The following is a 19,816-nucleotide window of genomic DNA, read 5'->3' as shown; positions in this document are numbered from 1 at the left end:
ATTAACACCAGAAGCGAGGCTGGGCAGCCGAGCACCCAGGTCAGAGATGACCACTCTGTAAGTGTCCCCAGTTGCTGGTCTCTGTGCCAGGTCTTTATGTGCCCGATATGTATGGGAGTCTGTACAGCAGGAGGACAAGGCCCTGATTTTATGGGGCTCCTGTTCTTATGGGGATGGATCTGACAAAGAGGGTGGCATCCTGGCTCCTTCCCTGAGGAGCTGGTGCCTCACGGGGCCTAAGTGACATGAAGGTGGGGGCCACACTGTCGCCTGGGGGAGGGGGTCTAGAGAAGGGGGTCCTAAGGAAGGAGCTGACCTGGCATATTGGAGAAATGGCAGGAAGACCAGCATGTCTGAGGACAGTGAGCTGGGGGATGGGAGGGAGCTGGTCTCCAAACACTGGGCAGGGGAACCGAAAGTGGGATGGAAGCCTTGGATGGTCCAGGGCAGAGGAGTGATGTGGGATTTGAAAGATTCCTCCGATGGTCACTAAAGGGGCAGAAGCAGAAGCAGTTACAAGTCTTATAAAGCTGAGAAGACAGAAGGGTGGGCTCATGCTAGAGTATCAGTTTCTAGAGCTGCCATAGCAAAGTACCACAAACTGGGTGACTTAAAACAACAGAGTTTATCGTCTCCCTATTCTAGAGGCTATGAGTCCCAAATCCAGGTGCTGGTAAGGCTGTGCTCTCCCTGAAGACTCCAGGGTAGAATCCTTCCTTCCAGCCTCTGGTTTTCACCAGGCTTCCTTGCGTTCCTTGACTTCCAGCTGCAGTGCTGTGGTCTCTAATGTCACATGGCCATTGTCCCTGTGTCTGAGTCCCTTCTCATAGGGACATCAGTTGTATTGGATGCAGAGTCACCCTGCTCCATGTGACCTCATCTTAACTTGATTACATCTTCAAAGACCCTGTTTTCAAATAAGGTCATGTTCACAGGTGTCACGTTTGAACTTATCTTTTTGAGGAGGGGGAACCATCCAATCCACAGCTCCTAGCATGATTGGGGGTGGGGTGGAGATTAGTGATAACTGTTCAGACTTAGAGCTGGTTTAATGCTTCACTCCTTGGCTAGTTTGCCTCTGGTTCTCAGCACCTCTGTTAACCCCTGACTGTTCCACAGACCCTTGGTCAGATCCCTGACTTATGAAATGAAATTTCGCTCTAAAAAGATGCAGTACCTCTAAAATGCAGTACCTCTCTCTGGAAGCAGTTCCGTGTGTCGACTCCTCTCCATTCCGCTAGGTGGAGCTAAGGTTTTCAAGGTTGAAAGCAGTTGATTTCATGTTCAGAGGGGGTGGGTGATTCAAGAGTGTAAACCCCAGTGAGCAAAGAATAACATATTTAGCCAGTCCCTAGGTATTTTAGGGTCCCCTTATTGCTTCCTTTGGGGATACTACCCTCAAGCCTAGTACTAACAAAATAAATCTTTGTCCACTGATAGCACCCCTGCATGATTAGGGTCCATCCTTACTATTTGTCTAGTCCATCTCTCACAGCAAAAGGGGGATGGCTGCCCCCTCATCCCCTCGGGATTGTCAGAGCTTGGCTGCTGAGTGAAATTCCTGTCTTTGTACTACCAGTCATTTCATTGTGCATATTACACATATGAAGTGGTGAGTGGTTATTTCATTAAAGATGTATATGAATTTTGTCTCCCAAGTGGAACAAGACACACTATATCCTGCATAATTTTCTAGTTCTACAGTATCAGATGGTACCCAAAGGATTCACTGGGTTTTTCGCAGTGGCTCACCTCGGGGCATAAGGTGAGAGGGGTCCTAGACCTGGGCCACCTTCTTCCACCTGACCTGCCTCAACCACAGCTACTCTCATTTGATGAGTTTTGAATCCTGGGATTTTTTTCCTAATATTTCCCGTTGAGTGAACCAGCTGAGTCTTGTTTCATGGGATCAGAAAATAATGAAAACATCTGCACATTATTTTATATGACTTTGTAAAGGAGGGAAACCATACAAGGATGTGTTGCTGTTGCTGCTGCTTCTAAGTCGCTTCAGTAGTGTCTGACTCTCTGCGACCCCATAGATGGCAGCCCATGAGGCTCCCCCATCCCTGGGATTCTCCAGGCAAGAACACTGGAGTGGGTTGCCATTTTCTTCTCCAAGGATGTGTTACATGTGTTCAAAGAACATGATTAGATTGGCTGTAGCTTAAGCAGTTACCTGATTTGGGGAAGCCTGGTTGGTTGTTCCCAAGTTTTTTCTTGGATCTAAGTGTGTTGATTCTGGCTTAGATTTTGCTTTGTGGCACAGACTGGCAAGGCTTTAGATAGAGCCTCATGACCTCCTTGTTTAATTACTTTAACAGGTGGTATAATGAATTTTCAGTTGGGAACTCCCGGAGTGTGTGGAGGTAGTTGTACAGATCATGGAGATGCATCTCATGGGTTCTCTGTCCAGAGCTGGTTTCCACATGTCTTATCCAAATGGGGCAGTTGATACTATGACAGCAGTCAGCAAAGTTTTGCTGAATGACCCTTACCTATGCACATGTGCTTGTGCCCACCTCTGGGTCAAGTTTAATTTTCTTTCCCAGAATATTCTCCCCAATTGACTATTTTTTTTTTAAATTCTGCTTGTCACATGAAGCTTCTCTCAATTCCTATATTGTTTAAAAAAAATGTGCTGGTCTTCCCACCAACTTCTCTGCTTCTTGTTTCCCTAAATGCCCAGGGTATTTATGTCAAGGAGCCTCCATTTTTGACATGTGAGCACACATTTCTTTTACACCCCCCAGCATTAACATAGGGTTTGGCAGAGAACACAATGCTCAGTTCTGTGTTGAGTTGACTGAATTAGATTTTTCCACAAGTTTTCTAGACCCAGGGATCATTTTTTTTTTAAATCATAATTTAAGACGAGATAACTTTTTTTGATTAGTATTTAGGTTGGTTTAATATTATCAAATGTAAATTAATTCCTCTAAAAAAATTTTTTTTTAATTTCAGGGAAAAATGGTGAAAAGGGGGACTTACTCTGAGTTCCTGAGTTCTGGTGTAGATATTTTTTCCCTTTTTGAGAAGGGGAATGATCAATATGAACCATCTCCAGTTCTAGAAGCTCCCACTCTGATCTCCAACTCTTTGGTTCAGTCTCAGCAGTCTGTCCCAGACCCTCATTGAAATATGCAGCTCCAGAGGACCAAGATGTGAGTTTCTCATCCTGTAATACGCTCTGATCTGTCTGCTCTTGGTGGCCTTATGGACCTTCAGTCAGCTCTGCTTGTATCTTCATTTGTCCTAAAGTAGACCCTAAGGTTCCCAAAGTCTTATTCCATGGAATTGGTAGAGTTAGAAGAGCAGGAAGAGAGAAAGCCTGCTTGGAATTCTACTTTGGTGTAGGATGGAGAATCTTATGGAGACCAGGAGTGGGTGCACTGCTATGACTTCCTGGGTGTATGTGGCTCACACTAATATGAGAACTCATCAGTTTACCATAGTTATGTCCTACTTGCTCTGGCGATCCCCAGCTTCCCTTATGGATCCAGAGGCTTAATGTGAAGACCCCCTTAGACTGAGTGCTGCTATGACTACATTAAATAAGCTACTTTCCCCATATGTTGGAAAAGTCACTGCAGGTGACTGATAATATTATTTTGCCTCATTGTGGGAAGGTTTGTGATAGATCAGAGGGAGCGTGTGCAAAGGACCTGATACATGGTAGACTTTGGAGTTAGTTCCCATCCTTCTTTCTTACCAGGCAAGGCTGAGAACCACAACTTTTAAAAAAAATAATAATTTATTTATTTTAATTGGAGGCTAATTACTTTACAATATTGTGGTGGTTTCTGCCATACATTGACACGAATCAGCCATGGGTGTACATGTGTTCACCATCCTGTACCCCCTCCCAGCTCCCTCCCCATCCCATCACTCAGGGTCATTCCAGTGTACCAGGCCTGAGCACCCTGTCATATGCATTGAACCTAGACTGGCCATCTATTTCACATACGGTAATATACATGTTTCAATGCTATTCTCTCAAATCATCTAACCCTCGTCTTCTCCCACAGAGTCCAAAAGTATTCTTCTTTACATCTGTGTCTCTCTTGCTGTCTCGCATACAGGGTCATCTTTCAGTTCAGTTCAATTCAGTCACTCAGTCATGTCCGACTCTTTGCGACCCCATGAATTGCAGCATGCCAGGCCTCCCTGTCCATCACCAACTCCCAGAGTTCACTCAAATTCACATCCGAGTCAGTGATGTCATCCAGCCATCCCATCCTCTGTCGTCCCCTTCTCCTCCTGCCCCCAACACCTCTGAGCATCAAAGTCTGTTCCAATGAGTCAACACTTAGCATGAGGTGGCCAAAGTACTGGAGTTTCAGCGTTAGCATCATTCCTTCTAAAGAACACACAGGACTGATCTCCTTTAGAAAGGACTGGTTGGATCTCCTAGCAGTCCAAGGGACTCTCAAGAGTCTTCTCCAACACCACAGTTCAAAAGCATTAATTCTTCGGCACTCAGCTTTCTTCAGTCCAAATCTCACATCCATACATGACTACTGGAAAAACCATAGCCTTGACTAGACAGACCTTTGTTGGCAAAGTAATGTCTCTGCTTTTGAATATGCTATCTAGGTTGGTCATAACTTTCCTTCCAAGGAGTAAGCGTCTTTTAATTTCATGGCTGAAATCACCATCTGCAGTGATTTTGGAGCCCCAAAAAATAAAGTCTGACACTGTTTACACTGTTTCCCTGTCTATTTCCCATGAAGTGATGGGACCAAATGCCATGATATTCATTTTGTGAATGTTGAGCTTTAAGCCAACTTTTTCACTCTCCTCTTTCACTTTCACCAAGAGGCTTTTTAGTTCCTCTTCACTTTCTGCCATAAGGGTGGTGTCATCTGCATAGCTGAGGTTATTGGTATTTCTCCCGGCAATCTTGATTCCAGCTTATGCTTCTTCCTGCCCAGCATTTCTCATGATGTACTCTGCATATAAGTTAAATAAGCAGGGTGACAATATACAGCCTTGACATACTCCTTTTCCTATTTGGAACCAGTCTGTTGTTCCATGTCCAGTTCTAACTGTTGCTTCCTGACTTGCATATAGGTTTCTCAAGAGGCAGGTCAGGTGGTCTGGTATTCCCATCTCTTTCAGGATTTTCCACAGTTTCTTGTGATCTACACAGTCAAAGGGTTTGGCATAGTCAATAAAGCAGAAATAGATGTTATTCTGGAGCTCTCTTGCTTTCTCATTGATCCAGCAGATGTGGGAATTTGATCTCTGGTTCCTCTGCCTTTTTTAAACCAGCTTGAACATCATCATCACCATCTTTCTAAACTCCATATATATGTGTTAATATACTGTATTGGTGTTTTTCTTTCTTACTTATTTCACTCTGTATAATAGGCTCCAGTTTCATCCACCTCATTAGAACTGATTCAAATGCATTATTTTTAATAGATGCATAATATTCCGTTGTGTATATGTATACAGCTTTCTTATCCATTCATCTTGTGATGGATGTCTAGGTTGCTTCCATGTCCTGGCTGTTGCAAACAGTGCTGCAATGAACACTGGGGTACACATGTCTCTTTCAATTCTGATTTCCTCAGTGTATATGCCCAGCAGTGGGATTGCTGAGTCATGTGGCAGTTCTATTTCCATTTTTTTAAGGAATCTCCACACTGTTCTCCATAGTGGCTGTACTAGTTTGCATTCTCACCCAAAGTGTAAAAGTGTTCCCTTTTCTCAACCCCGTCTCCAGCATTTATTGTTTGTAGACTTTTTGATAGCAGCCATTCTGACCACCATGAGATGGTACCTCATTGTGGTTTGGATTTGCATTTCTCTGATAATGAGTTATGTTGAGCATCTTTTCATGTGTTTGTTAGCCATCTGTATGTCTTCTTTGGAGAAATGTCTGTTTAGTTCTTTGGCCCATTTTTTGATTGGGTCATTTATTTTTCTGGAATTGAGCTGCATAAGCTGCTTGTATATTTTTGAGGTTAATTCTTTGTCAGTTGTTTCATTTGCTATTATATTCTCCCATTCTGAAGGCTGTCTTTTCAACTTGGTTATAATTTCCTTCATTGTGCAAAAGCTTTTAAGTTTAATTATGTCCCATTTGTTTATTTTTGCTTTTATTTCTATTACTCTGGGAGGTGGGTCATAGAGGATCCTGCTGTGATTTGTGTCAGAGAGTGTTTTGCCTATGTTTTCCTCTAGGAGTTTTATAGTTTCTGGTCTTACATTTAGATCTTTAATCCATTTTGAGTTTATTTTTGTGTATGGTGCTAGAAAGCGTTCTAGTTTCATCCTTTTACAAGTGGTTGACCAGTTTTCCCAGCACCACTTGTTAAAGAGATTGTCTTTCCTCTATTGTATATTCTTGCCTCCTTTGTCAAAGATAAGGTGTCCATGGGTGCATGGATTTACTCTGGGCTTTCTATTTTGTTCCATTGACCTATATTTCTGTCTTTGTGCCAGCACCATACTGTCTTGATGAGTGTAGCTTTGTAGTATAGTTTGAAATCAGGCAGGTTGATTCCTCCAGTTCCATTCTTCTTTCTCAAGATTGCTTTGGCTATTTGAGGTTTTTTGTATTTCCATACAAATTGTGAAATTATTTGTTCTCGTTCTGTGATAAATACCATTGGTAGGTTGATAGGGATTGCATTGAATAATGGCACCCCACTCCAGTACTCTTGCCTGGAAAAATCCCATGGATGCAGGAGCCTGGTGGGCTGTAGTCCATGGGATTGCTGAGTTGGGAACAACTGAGCAACTTCACTTTCACTTTTCACTTTCATGCATTGGAGAAGGAAATGGCAACCCACTCCAGTGTTCTTGCCTGGAGAATCCCAGTGATGAGGGAGGCTGGTGGGATGCCGTCTATGGGGTCGCACAGAGTCGGACATGACTGAAGCAACTCAGCAGCAGCATAGATTGCTGTGGGTAGTATACTCATTTTCACTGTATTGATTCTTCTGATCTATGAACATGGTATATTGCTCCATCTATTTCTGTCTTCTTTGATGGGAGTACATCAAGGCTGTATATTGTCACCCTGCTTATTTAACTTATATGCAGAGGACATCATGAGAAACGCTGGGCTGGAAGAAGCACAGGCTGGAATCAAGATTGCTGGGAGAAATATCATTAACCTCAGATATGCAGATGACACCACCCTTATGGCAGAAAGTGAAGAGGAACTCAAAAGCCTCTTGATGAAAGTGAAAGAGGAGAGTGAAAAAGTTGGCTTAAAGCTCAACATTCAGAAAATGAAGATCATGACATCCGGTCCCATCACTTCATGGGAAATAGATGGGGAAACAGTGGAAACAGTGTTAGACTTTACTTTTCTGGGCTCCAAAATCACTGCAGATAATGACTGAAGCCATGAAATTAAAAGACGCTTACTCCTTGGAAGGAAAGTTATGACCAACCTAGATAGCATATTCAAAAGCAGAGACATTACTTTGCCAACAAAGGTTTGTCTAGTCAAGGCTAAGGTTTTTCCTGTGGTCATGTATGGATGTGAGAGTTGGACTGTGAAGAAGGTTGAGTGCCGAAGAATTAATGCTTTTGAACTGTGGTGTTGGAGAAGACTCTTGAGAGTCCCTTGGACTGCAAGGAGATCCAACCAGTCCATTCTGAAGGAGATCAGCCCTGGGATTTCTTTGGAAGGAATGATGCTAAAGCTGAAACTCCAGTACTTTGGCCACCTCATGCGAAGAGTTGACTCATTGGAAAAGACCCTGATTCTGGGAGGGATTGGGGGCAAGAGGAGGAAGGGACGACAGAGGATGAGATGGTTGAATGGCATCACTGACTCGATAGACATGAGTCTGAGTGAACTCTGGGAGTTGGTGATGGACAGGGAGGCCTGGCGTGCTGTGATTCTTGGGGACGCAAAGAGTCAGACACAACTGAGTGACTGATCTGATTTCTTTCACCAGTGTTTTATAGTTTTCTATATATAGGTCTTTTGTTTCCTTAAGTAGATTTATCTTTCAGTATTTTATTCTATTCATTGCAATGGTGAATGGAATTGTTTCCTTAATTTCTCTTTATGTTCTCTCATTGTTAATGTATAAGAATGCCAGGGATTTCTATGAGTTGATTTTATATCCTTCAACTTTACTATATTCATTGATTAGCTCTAGTAATTTTCTGGTGGTGTCTTTAGGTTTTCTATATAGAGGGTCATGTCATCTGAAAACAGTGAGAGTTTTACTTCTTCTTTTCCAATCTGGATTCCTTTTATTTCTATTTCGTCTCTGATTGCTGTGTCTAGAACTTCCAAAACTATGTTGAATAGTTGTGGTGAGAGTGGGCACCCTTGTCTTGCTCCTGACTTTAGGGGAAATGCTTTCAATTTTTCACTTTTGAAGATAATGTTTGCTGTGGGCTTATCATATATGGCTTTTATTATGTTTAGGCATGTTCCTTCTATGCCTGCTTTCTGGAGGGTTTTTATCATAAATGGATGTTTAATTTTGTCAAAGGTTTTCTCTCCATCTATTGAGATAATCATATGGTTTTTATTTTTCAATTTGTTAAAGTGGTGTATCACATTGACTGATTACCAAATATTGAAGAATCCTTATATCCTGGGATAAAGCCCACTTGGTCATGATGTATGATATTTTTAGCGTGTTATTGGATTCTGCTTGCTAGAATTTTCTTAAGGAGTTTTGCATCTATGTTCATCAGTGACTTTGGCCTGTAGTTTTTTCATTTTGCTTTGTGGCATCTTTTTTCTGGTTTTGGTATTAGGGTGATGGTGGCTTCATAGAATGAGTTTGGAAGTTTACCTTCCTCTGCAATTTTCTGAAAGAGTTTGAGTAGGATAGGTGTTAGCTCTTCTCTGAATATTTGGTAGAATTCACCTATGAAGCCATCTGGTCTTGGGCTTTTGTTTGTTGGAAGATTTCTGATTAGAATTTCAATTTCCATGCTTGTGATGGGTCTCTTAAGATTTTCTATTTCTTCCTGGTTCAGTTTTGGAAAGTTATACTTCTAAGAATTTATTGATTTCTTCCAAGTTGTCCATTTTATTTGCATATAGTTGCTGATAGTAGTCTCTTAGGATCCTTTGTATTTCTGTGTTGTGTGTTGTGATTTCTCCATTTTCATTTCTAATTTTGTTGATTTGATTCTTCTCCCTTTGTTTTTTGACGAGTCTGGCTAATGGTTTGTCTATTTTATTTATCTTCTCAAAGAACCAGCTTTTAGCTTTGTTGATTTTTGCTATGGTCTCCTTTCTTTTTCATTTATTTCTGCCCTAATTTTTATCATTTCTTTCCTTCTAACCCTGGAGTTCTTCATTTCTTCTTTTTCTAGTAGCTTTAGGTGCAGAGTTAGGTTATTTATTTGATTTTTCTCTTGTTTATTGAGGTACTCTTGTATTGCTGTGAACCTTCCCCTTAGCACTCCTTTTACTGAATCCCATAGGTTTTGGTTGTTGTGTTTTCATTTTCATTTGTTTCTATGCAAATTTTGGTTTCTTTTTTGATTTCTTCTGTGATTTGATTTCTTCTTTTGATTTGTTGGTTATTCTGAGCATGTTGTTTAGCCTCCAGATGTTTATATTTTTAATAGTTTTTTTTTTTTCCCTGTAGTTGACATCTAATCTTACCACATTGTGATCAGAAAAGATGCTTGAAATGATTTCAAGTTTTTTTGAATTTACCAAGGCTAGATTTATGGCCCAGGATGTGGTCTATCCTGGAGAAGGTTCTGTGTGCACTTGAGAAAAAGGTGAAATTCATTATTTTGGGGTGAAATGTCCTATATATATCAATTAAGTCTAACTGGTCCATTGTATCATTTAAAGTTTGTGTTTCCTTGCTAATTTTCTGTTTAGTTGATATATCCATAGGTGTGAGTGGGGTATTAAAGTCTCCCACTATTATTGTGTTATTATTGTGGAGAAGGCAATGGCACCCCACTCCAGTACTCTTGCCTGGAAAATCCTATGGATGGAGGAGCCTGGTAGGCTGCAGTCCATGGGGTGACTAAGAGTCGGGCACGACTGAGCGACTTCACTTTCCCTTTTCACTTTCATGCATTGGAGAAGGAAATGACAACCTACCCCAGTGTTCTTACCTGGAGAATCCCAGGGATGGGGGAGCCTGGTGGGCTGCTGTCTATGGGGTCGCACAGAGTCGGACACGACTGCAGTGACTTAGTAGTAGTACTATCATTGTGTTACTGTTAATTTCCCCTTTCATACATGTTAGCATTTGTTTTACATATTGCAGTGCTTCTATGTTGGGTGCATATATATTTATAATTGTTATACCTTCTTCTTGGATTGATCCTTTGGTCATTATGTAGTGTCCTTTGTCTCTTCTCATGGCCTTTATTTCAAAGTCTATTTTATCTGATATGAGTATTGCTATTCTTGCTTTCTTTTGGTCTCCATTTGAATAAAATATCTTTTTCCAGCCCTTCAGTTTCAGTCTGTATGTGTCCCTTGGTTTGAGGTGGGTCTCTTGTAGACAGCATATATAGGGGTCTTGTTTTTGTATCCATTCAGCCAGTCTTTGTCTTTTGGTTGGGGCATTCAACTCATTTACATTTAAGGTGATTATTGATAAGTATGATCCCATTGCCATTTACTTTGTTGTTTTGGGTTCAAGGATTTATAAACCTTTTCTGTGTTTCCTATCCAGAAAAGATCCTTTAGCATTTGTTGAAGAGCTGGTTTGGTGGTGCTGAATTGGGAACCACAACTTAATTGATCTTGAATCCCAGTGGCCAGCATAGACCCAAGGATATCCTAGACTCCAGTGACTCTATAATGCATTTTAAGTCCTTCAGTCAGATATGCAGAAATGTACTAGATCTTTCTTAAAAACATACACAGATATTCCTTGATATCCAAGTCCAGAAGCCTATATGATTCTGATAAATGTTCAGATTAGTCCCTCACATTCCACACTCAGGAATCACTCTCTAAAATTTAGGAGCCAAATAGATTCTGATCATATGCTTGTTACTTGCTATCTAAACTAATATTACTCCAGCTCTCTCTGTTAACTCAGTGTACTGTGTTTGGCCAATATTTTGAGCCCCAAGTATGTTTTATATTTTTATTACTGAGTGACACAAGTCATCTAGCAGGATACATCAGCTCCATATCATTTTGTGTATCATTTTAGAGCAAGCGTCTGCATTTACCTGTTAATTAATTTTGTTTTACAAGTGCTGAGAATCATGATCTACTTTAAGCAAAGTCACCCAACAGTGAGTGACCTCATGCAAATGATATTTCCTTATTTCTAATAGATTCCTAGAAGTGGAATGTCTGAGTCCAGGGGTAAATGCATAAGTGATTTGGACAGATATTCCCACACTCTTCTCCACGGGAGATAGACCATCTTGCATTCTTACCAGTGTATGAGATGTGTCTGTTTCCCCACAGCTGTGCAGAGGAGGGCTTTGTTGAACTCTTTAAATTTGGGGTTCATTGTTTAAAATTTCATCTCTTACAAAATTTCATCTCTTAATGCCATTTTTCCCTTCCAGACTGAGAATATACAGGTTACATTACCTCTAGAGGATCATTTGGAAGGAAAAGTTGGTTTTAAAACCTACAAGAATTACTTCACAGACAGTGCTCACTGGTCTGTCATCATCTTCCTTATTCTAGTAAACATCGCAGCTCAGGTATGGAAGGGCTTTTATTTTGGTTTGCACACTCAGATTGATGTTTATATACTATTTATGCTGTATTTTATACTTATTTTTAAATATGTATTAAGAAATTTATCTCAAAGAATTGACTCATGATGTTCTGGGATCTAGCCGCATAAATGTGAAATCAGAAAGGCCAGCAGGCCTGCAAGCTGGAACTTCAGGCAGGAGCTGACCCTAAAGTCTTGAGGCAGAATTTCTTCCTACTCCAGGAAGACTCAGTTTTTGCTCTTAAGTTCTTAGTCTGAATGGATGAGGCCACAACAGTGTTGAGGGTGATCTTCTCTACTTCAGTTCTGATGATGGACATGAATATCGTCCACAACATACCTTCACAGCAATATCTGGATGAGTGTTTGGTTGAATCACTGGAGACTGGCCAAGCCAAGGTGACACAGAAAACTGACCATCACAGTATATGTCAAGCTTTTTGCTTTGAAAAATCCTGATATTTGTACTGTTATTATTGCATTTTGAGGTTCACTTGGATTTGCATTGAAAAACTTTTTATGTGGGGAATAAAGTCTTCTAGGGAAAAAAGGATATGTTTTAAAGATTTTAAAATTTAGCATGCCCTCCCCTGAACTGTAGTCACCTGGGATGTGGGGCTTGGCACAGACCTGGGCCGGAAGGACCATCTCCTTGTTCTGGAGCCTTTCCAGCCCCCATCCTAGTGAGCAAGATTTGAGGGCTCAGCAATGTCAGTGTGTGAGTGACTGTTGTTTCCTGCTCCAGGTTGCCTATGTCCTGCAGGATTGGTGGCTTGCATTCTGGTGAGTGATTCCTGGTCTGATTTCCCACAGAGTCAGGTGGGGGTGGGGCTTGTTTAACCTCATCTTCTGACCCTCATGTAGTTTCCCTAACAAAAAAACAAAAGTTCCAGTGGGTGGAGTATGATCAGTCAGTTGTTTCTCCCCATGTCCCTCCTTTTAGCAGCTTTTTCACACACAATCTGTTTTCTTTTTTTTAGAACTTTTAATTTTATATTAAGGTATAGCCGATTAACAATGTTTTGATATTAACAATGTTCAGATGAACAGCAAAAGGACTCAACCCTACATATACGTGTATCCATTCTCCCCTAAAACTATAACCTGGCTGCCACATAACACTGAGCAGAGTTCCATATACATGTTCTGAGGACTTATACAATAAGTCCTTGTTGGTTATCTGTTTTAAATAGAGCAGTTTGTGCATGACCATCCCAAACTCTCTTAGAGGGGAAGCTAAAATGAACTTAGCAACCATAAGTTTATTTTCTAAGTCTGTCTTCATAGACAATTTTGAGAACCAAAAGTCACGATTCAAATTTTTAACAGAGACCCCCACAGAGTCTTGTTATTTGAGAACCATTTTCCAGCATTAATGCATTTCTTGAATTGAGGTAATTTTTTTTTATATATTTTTGTAAATTCTATATATATGTATAGTGCAATATTTTTTCTTCCCTGTTCCGTAGGGCGAATGTACAACGTGACGTGTATTCTGGGGCATTAGTAAAAGATGTAGATGTGATGCTCCTCCTGAACTGGTTCTTAGGAGTTTATTCAGGTAAAGTTGAGTCATCTGCTCTATTATACCAGAGTTTAAGGTACTTACAGAGTCCATGTGAACATTGAGGACTTCCAGAGTAATTCAGCAATGTCTTAGTAGATTAAGTGTCTGAGTCACATTTACTCTGTGAGCTAATTAGGATAAATTATTTTAAAGATCTGCTAGAAGAAAAGAGGTTGAATGAAGACTCTTAATTTGCTCTGTACTGGATTTTGGTAGTTAAAACCAGGATTGCACATTCAGAAAATCAGCCACTGGAAATACATGGCTATTGTCTACTCTAATAGGTCACTTTTGCTAAATCTTACATCATTATATGGACGGACAAGGGGATTAGAAATGGATCTCCAACCTGTGGTTCATGTTGATCCAATTCTCTCTAAATAAACTCTGGCTTTTATTGATCTTGGATGAAATCCTCTGGCAGCATGGGCCACAAATAAAAGCATTATTCCCTCATAGGTATGCAAAGCTCTCCTTTACCACACTGTTCATCTCTTGGGCTTCACTACTTACTTGAGAAGCTAAGCAGGGGAAATTCAGTGCCTGGGATTAGATTCCTTCTCTTTATTACTTTGAGATCAGTGTTATCTCCTCCTGAATTGTGTGATTAATTTAATATCTGGCTTGCCAGACTAATAGTAACATGACTCTCTCTATTCACAGCAGTGTTTAGAACTTGTAATTGAATTAGGAAAGCCTAGAATGAAACTGTAGTTTACATATGATTCCCACCCCCCATGTTGTTTCTTTTTAGTGAGAGGTAAACAGTGATTGTTATATTCTTCTTTATAAATATATTTGTGTCAAAGCATTAAACTCTTACATATCTACTTTATATATGTTTACATATATATATATATATATATTTATTCTGTATTCTAAATATGTAAGCTTCTATATAAATTTTATTTATAGAATAAGTACACAGTATCTTTGTAAATTGCCCACCATCCTAGCGTCATTGAGGATAAGACAGAGATCTTGTGCTGAGTGATATTTCTTTATTTCAGGGTTAATTGTATCTACTGTCCTTTTTGGCATCACAAGGTCTCTGTTGATACTTCACATCCTTATTAATTCTTCACAAACTTTGCACAACAAAATGTGGGAGACCATTTTAAGAGCTCCAGTATTGTTCTTCAATAGAAATCCAACAGGTAAGTCAGACACCAAGTTTCTCAGTGACTATGTCTTATTAACACATTTGGAACCTGAGTACATTTTCATATTTGAAAATGGAAGACATGCTTGGAAGAAAATCACTGTGCATGTTTATTCATTTTCTACAAAAGCCTTCACTGATAACTTTTCCTACCAGAGAAAATCTGAATATAGGAGCATATACACTTTTATTCCAATTTGTACATGTCTGTAAGGATTAATGAATGTTTACTTTGCAGGTAGATTTAAGAGTCCATTTGTTGGGTGGCATATAAAACACCCAACATATGATATAAATGTGTTGAAGTGTTTTTGACTAGTTTTGCTGAAACATTGGCTGCATTACATAGTGTTAAGCTAACTAGGTTGGACCTTCTTCTGGGAACATCTCTGCAGAAGACAGACTGTGTGTTTGTTTCTTTCACCGGCCATCCATTTCTGGTACCATGGACTCTGGCATGTGCTCATATTTTGAGCCTTAAATAAATGGTAATGGAAAATTAATTAAAATACAAGGTCAGTGAAATGTATACATCCTCTTCAGTAAAATCAGCTTTCTATTTTTACAATGGACTTTTGGTTACATTTAAGAATCTTGTAGCAGGTAGCAGGCGGGTCTTCAGTATTAAGTAAGAGTGTCCCTGAAGGTTTCCCAGTGCTTGCTTCCTCCACCCTGAGGCCTTCGACCTGTCTTGCTTTTGGAAGGTAGCCTCCTGACCTGGGTTCCTATGAAAAGTTAGTTCATCAGTGTACATTCCCACTCTGTTCAGTTGGTTAGACTTGTGCTGAGGTCCAGGGTGGCTTTGTTTTTTGCAGGTGATGATTGACAGGACCTGTTGAGACAGGGATGTGACTGGAGGGAGGACAGGAGTAGCCTTGGCCTGGTCATCAACTAGCTGTGTGATCAAGACCAAAGTAGGTAGATACTACTGGGCAGGCAAATCTTAAGGCAGGATGTTGTCATGATTATAAGTATAGACTGTGGAGCCAACTTCCTGGATTTAGTCCTAGAGATAGTTACTAATAGTAATAGCTACTTATAGTTATGTTAATACTTATGTGCTAGTTATTTAATTTCTCTCTGTCTTGATTTTCTTACCTGTAAAATGAGAATACTATTCACACACTTACCAATATCTTGATGTTGTGGGCATTAAGCAGGTTAATACATTCACAGTACTTAGCACATGATCAGTGACCAATGAATCTTACTGAGGATGATGACACAGTGTCTGGGAGCTTCCTCTCCTGTGAAATGGGAATAGTTGTGCCCTTCTTATTTCATAAGAATGTTGTGAGGATTAAATATGATTATTCAGAGCAGCATCTTGTGCAGATTTTTTTAAGCACATGTTGTTTGGTCCAGGCACTGTGAGGAGCACAGGATGGTAGACTGCAGAGGCCTACACAGATCTCATCTTGTTATGAAGCCAGAGTGAGGAAGTGATTGGAGGAGTCCATGCTCTTATGGCTTTCAAGTTGCTCTGCTTTGCCTGTTAATGTGAAAACTACAGTCTTACATTTGGGAGCATCAGGTGGGACTGAATTTTTGTTATCACAGCCTCTGAGTGCTTGTGACCGCAGTTAACCAGGCTCTTGATGGCCTGTAGGCCTTTCTAGATGCTGATTTATTTATTCTTCAAGGATTTGGAACCAAGTTTAAATCTTCAAGTCACTAATCCTTAAACAGCAGGCATACACAGTGTATGTCTTTTCTCTCCCTCCTTTGTCTATTATCAGAACTTCATTCCTTCAACAAAATAGAAGCCCAAATAAATACTGAAAAGATAGGCCCAAAGGTTTAGGGGAATCAATTATTTACTCTTTTAATGGTGTATTAAATTGAACATGTCCCTGTGTTTATTTCCAAAAGTAAAATTTGTAATAGATTGTTTTTGGTGGACTTTATTTCTGATATGTTATGTCATGAAGAGAAAACGACATATAGCTGTGTTACTGATTTCAAGCTCATTCTGCTCACCTCATGAAAGGCCAAACAGTCTTACAGATGAGATGTTAAAACAGGAAATAATGACATTGTTTGGAAAGTTGGCAGATTGAGAAGATGGCAGACTAATGTCTCAGAAAACCATCTTATTGGGGTCTGAATGCCAGTCTGTTTTATAGAACAAAGAGGGACAGGAGGTGAGGAAGTAAAGTTAAAAGACCATTTATCTTGCACAAGAGGAGGTGATGTGTTAATTTTTTTCTTTTCTTCAGTCATTCACAGCTGGTGAGGGTCAGATTGTCTCCCACTGAGCTGAAAAAAAGCCACTTTAGTTTAACATTCAGGCAGAGGGGCAAGGTTCCCTGACAAAAACAATGGATAAGCAAAAGTTAAAGACAAGTAGATCCAACATGGAGTAAAAATTGGCCCTTCCCTGTTACAGTTCCTTTGATGTGCTCCACTCTCTGGGGCCAGTACCCTGTGCTTTCTCAGCCTGAGCCTCCTCAGTGTGTACCAGCCTTGCAGAGTGGCTGCAGAGTCCTGATAGCTGCAGCATCCTTTGTTTACTGATGTGACAGATGGCATTTTTAGTTCACACTGGATGTTTACTACAAATTAGTTCTCATCTTCTAATCCTACAGCCTTTAGAATATACTATTGTTGTGGATTATGATAAGGGAAAGAAAATAAATGACAAGTGATTCTTAGTCTTTTAGTAATATTTCTGTTTTCCTGCCTACATTCCTCTGATCTTCTTAGATGCTTATTCATAAGTCTATGTTTGTCACATCTTGTACGTCTCTGAAAATAATGACTTACAACCCCAGTAGTAAACTCACAACTTGGAAATGGCCAGAATCCACAATTTCCCAAAATGGGAGATGCTGTGAACCATATGGGGGGGAAAAATTTTTCAGTGAGGTCATGGTAGTTGGTGGTTTAGTTAAGTCTTGCCCCATTCTTTGCAACCCCATGGACTGTAGCCCACCAGGCTTTTCTGTCCATGGGATTTTGCAGGCAAGAATACTGGAGTGATTGCCATTTACTTCTCCAGGGGATCTTCCTGACCCAGGGATCAAACCCACATCTCCTGTATTGGCATGTAGATTCTTTACCACTGAGAGACCTGGAAAGCCCAACAAGGACTAGAGAGAGCAGTTATTGAAGATAAAAAGTCTTTAAGCCAGTAATTTGATTATGGGATCAAAGTCATCTCAGAAAATATCTTTTTCTGTTACTGAATTATAAAGGAGAGGTTATAATTATGTTTATTTAAAAAGTATCACTTAGTAAAATTATCCAAACCAGGCTTCAACAATATGTGAACTGTGAACTTCCAGATGTTCAAGCTAGATTTAGAAAAGGCAGTGGACTGCTAAGTCACTTCAGTTGTGTCCAACTCTGTGCAACTGCATAGACGACAGCCCACCAGGCTCCCCCGTCCCTGGGAGTCTCCAGGCAAGAACACTGGAGTGGGTTGCCATTTCCTTCTCCAATACATGAAAGTTAAAAGTGAAAGTGAAGTTGCTCAGTCGTGTCCAACTCCCAGCGACCCCATGGACTGCAGCTTACTAGGCTTCTCCATCCATGGGATTTTCCAGGCAAGAGTACTGGAGTGGGGTGCCATTGCCTTCTCCCAAAAGGCAATGGAACCAGAGATCAAATTGCCAACATCCGTTGGATCATAAAAAAAGCAAAACAGTTCAAGAAAAACACCTAATTCTGCTGTATTGACTATACCAAAGCCTTTGCCTGTGTGGATCACAACAACCTGGAAAATTCTGAAAGAGATGAAAATACCAGACCACCTGACCTGCCTCCTAAGAAATCTATATGCAGGTTAAAAGGCAAAAATTAAAACTGGACATGGAACAAAAGACTGGTTCCAAACTGGAAAAGGATTGGTCAAGGATGTATATTGTCACCCTGCTTATTTACCTTCTATGCAGAGTACATCAAGAGAAATGCTGGACTGGATGAAGCACAAGCTGGAATCAAGATTGATGGGAGAAAAATCAATAACCTCAGATATGCAGATGACACCACCTTTATGGCAGTAAGCAAAGAACAACTTAAGAGCCTCTTGATGAAAGTTAAAGAGGAGAGTATACTATCCAAAGCAATCTATAGATTCAATGCAATCCCTATCAAGCTATCAACGGTATTTATCACAGAACTAGAACAAACAAGTTCACAATTTGTATGGAAATACCAAAAAAAAAAAAAAACCCTCAAATAGCTAAAGCGATCTTGAGAAAGAAGAATGGAACTGGAGGAATCAACTTGCCTGACTTCAGACTCTACTACAAAGCCACACTCATCAAGACAGTATGGTACTGGCACAAAGACAGAAATATAGATCAGTGGAATAAAATAGAAAGCCCAGAGATAAATCCATGCACTGATGGACAGCTTATCTTCGACAAAGGAGGCAAGAATATACAATGGAGAAAAGACAATCTCTTTAACAAGTGGTGCTGGAAAAACTGGTCAACCACTTGTAAAAGAATGAAACTAGAACACTTTCTAACACCATACACAAAAATAAACTCAAAATGGATTAAAGATCTAAACGTAAGACCAGAAACTATAAAGCTTCTAGAGGAAAACATAGGCAAAACACTCTCTGACATAAATCACAGCAGGATCCTCTATGACCCACCTCCCAGAATACTGGAAATAGAGGCAAAAATAAACAAATGAGACCTAATTAAACTTAAAAGCTTCTTTACAACAAAGGAAACTATTAGCAAGGTGAAAAGACAGCCTTCAGAATGGGAGCAAATGAAGCAATGGACAAAGAATTAATATCAAAAAATATGCAAGCAACTCCTGAAGCTCAAATTCCAGAAAAATAAATGACCCAATCAAAAAATGGGCCAAAGAACTAAACAGACATTTCTCCAAAGAAGACATGCAGATGGCTAACAAATGAAAGGTTGTTAAATCACGCAAATACACCAGGATTCCATGCCCCCGGAGGAGGAGAATTCAATCTGGGGCCGGAGATGAGGCTTGATCACTCAGAGCTTTTTTGTAATAAAGTTTTATTAAAGTATAAAGGAGATAGAGAAAGCTTCTGACATAGCCATCAGAAGGGGGCAGAAAGAGTACCCCCCTGCTAGTTTTCAGCTGGAAGTTATATAGTCACAAGCAGTTTGTTAATCAAAGAAAGAAATGTCTTAAAATTCAGAATGGCACCAGGCCCCTTACCCATAATTTGCATTTTGGGATAATTTTGGCACCAAATGGTTTATCCTGGGCCATAAAATGATTAACCTGAATCTTGAAGAAAGGCAGACTACCGTACAAATAGTTTCATTTACATAGATTAGGGTAACAATATCTGAGTATAACATACTGGTTTGTTAAGTAGGTTCTGAGCCAAGAGGCAGAACCGACTTGAAGACAGAGTTTGGGGTAAATGCATAGTACATTAGCATAGCTTAAGACAAACATTTCCATAAGAAAAAGGCATTG

The 19,816-nt window shown here is 40.1% G+C and overlaps 1 protein-coding gene across 1 annotated transcript in view; it reads left to right on the top strand.

The window, feature by feature from the left end:
- The window catches only part of LOC112449109 (ATP-binding cassette sub-family C member 4-like), a 67,533-nt gene that overhangs the window by 4,764 nt on the left and 42,953 nt on the right, over nt 1–19,816 (top strand). Inside the window, 6 exon segments of the mRNA XM_025000208.1 lie at nt 2,965–3,120; nt 3,123–3,164; nt 11,503–11,643; nt 12,406–12,443; nt 13,130–13,221; nt 14,238–14,384. Of these exon segments, the coding sequence (XP_024855976.1) occupies nt 2,965–3,120; nt 3,123–3,164; nt 11,503–11,643; nt 12,406–12,443; nt 13,130–13,221; nt 14,238–14,384 (616 nt within the window).

Source organism: Bos taurus, chromosome 12 (genome assembly GCF_002263795.3).
Source record: "Bos taurus isolate L1 Dominette 01449 registration number 42190680 breed Hereford chromosome 12, ARS-UCD2.0, whole genome shotgun sequence".
Classification (NCBI taxonomy): Eukaryota; Metazoa; Chordata; class Mammalia; order Artiodactyla; family Bovidae; genus Bos; species Bos taurus.
Note: the sequence above shows the minus strand (reverse complement) of the source record. Positions and strands in the feature narration are given on the sequence as shown.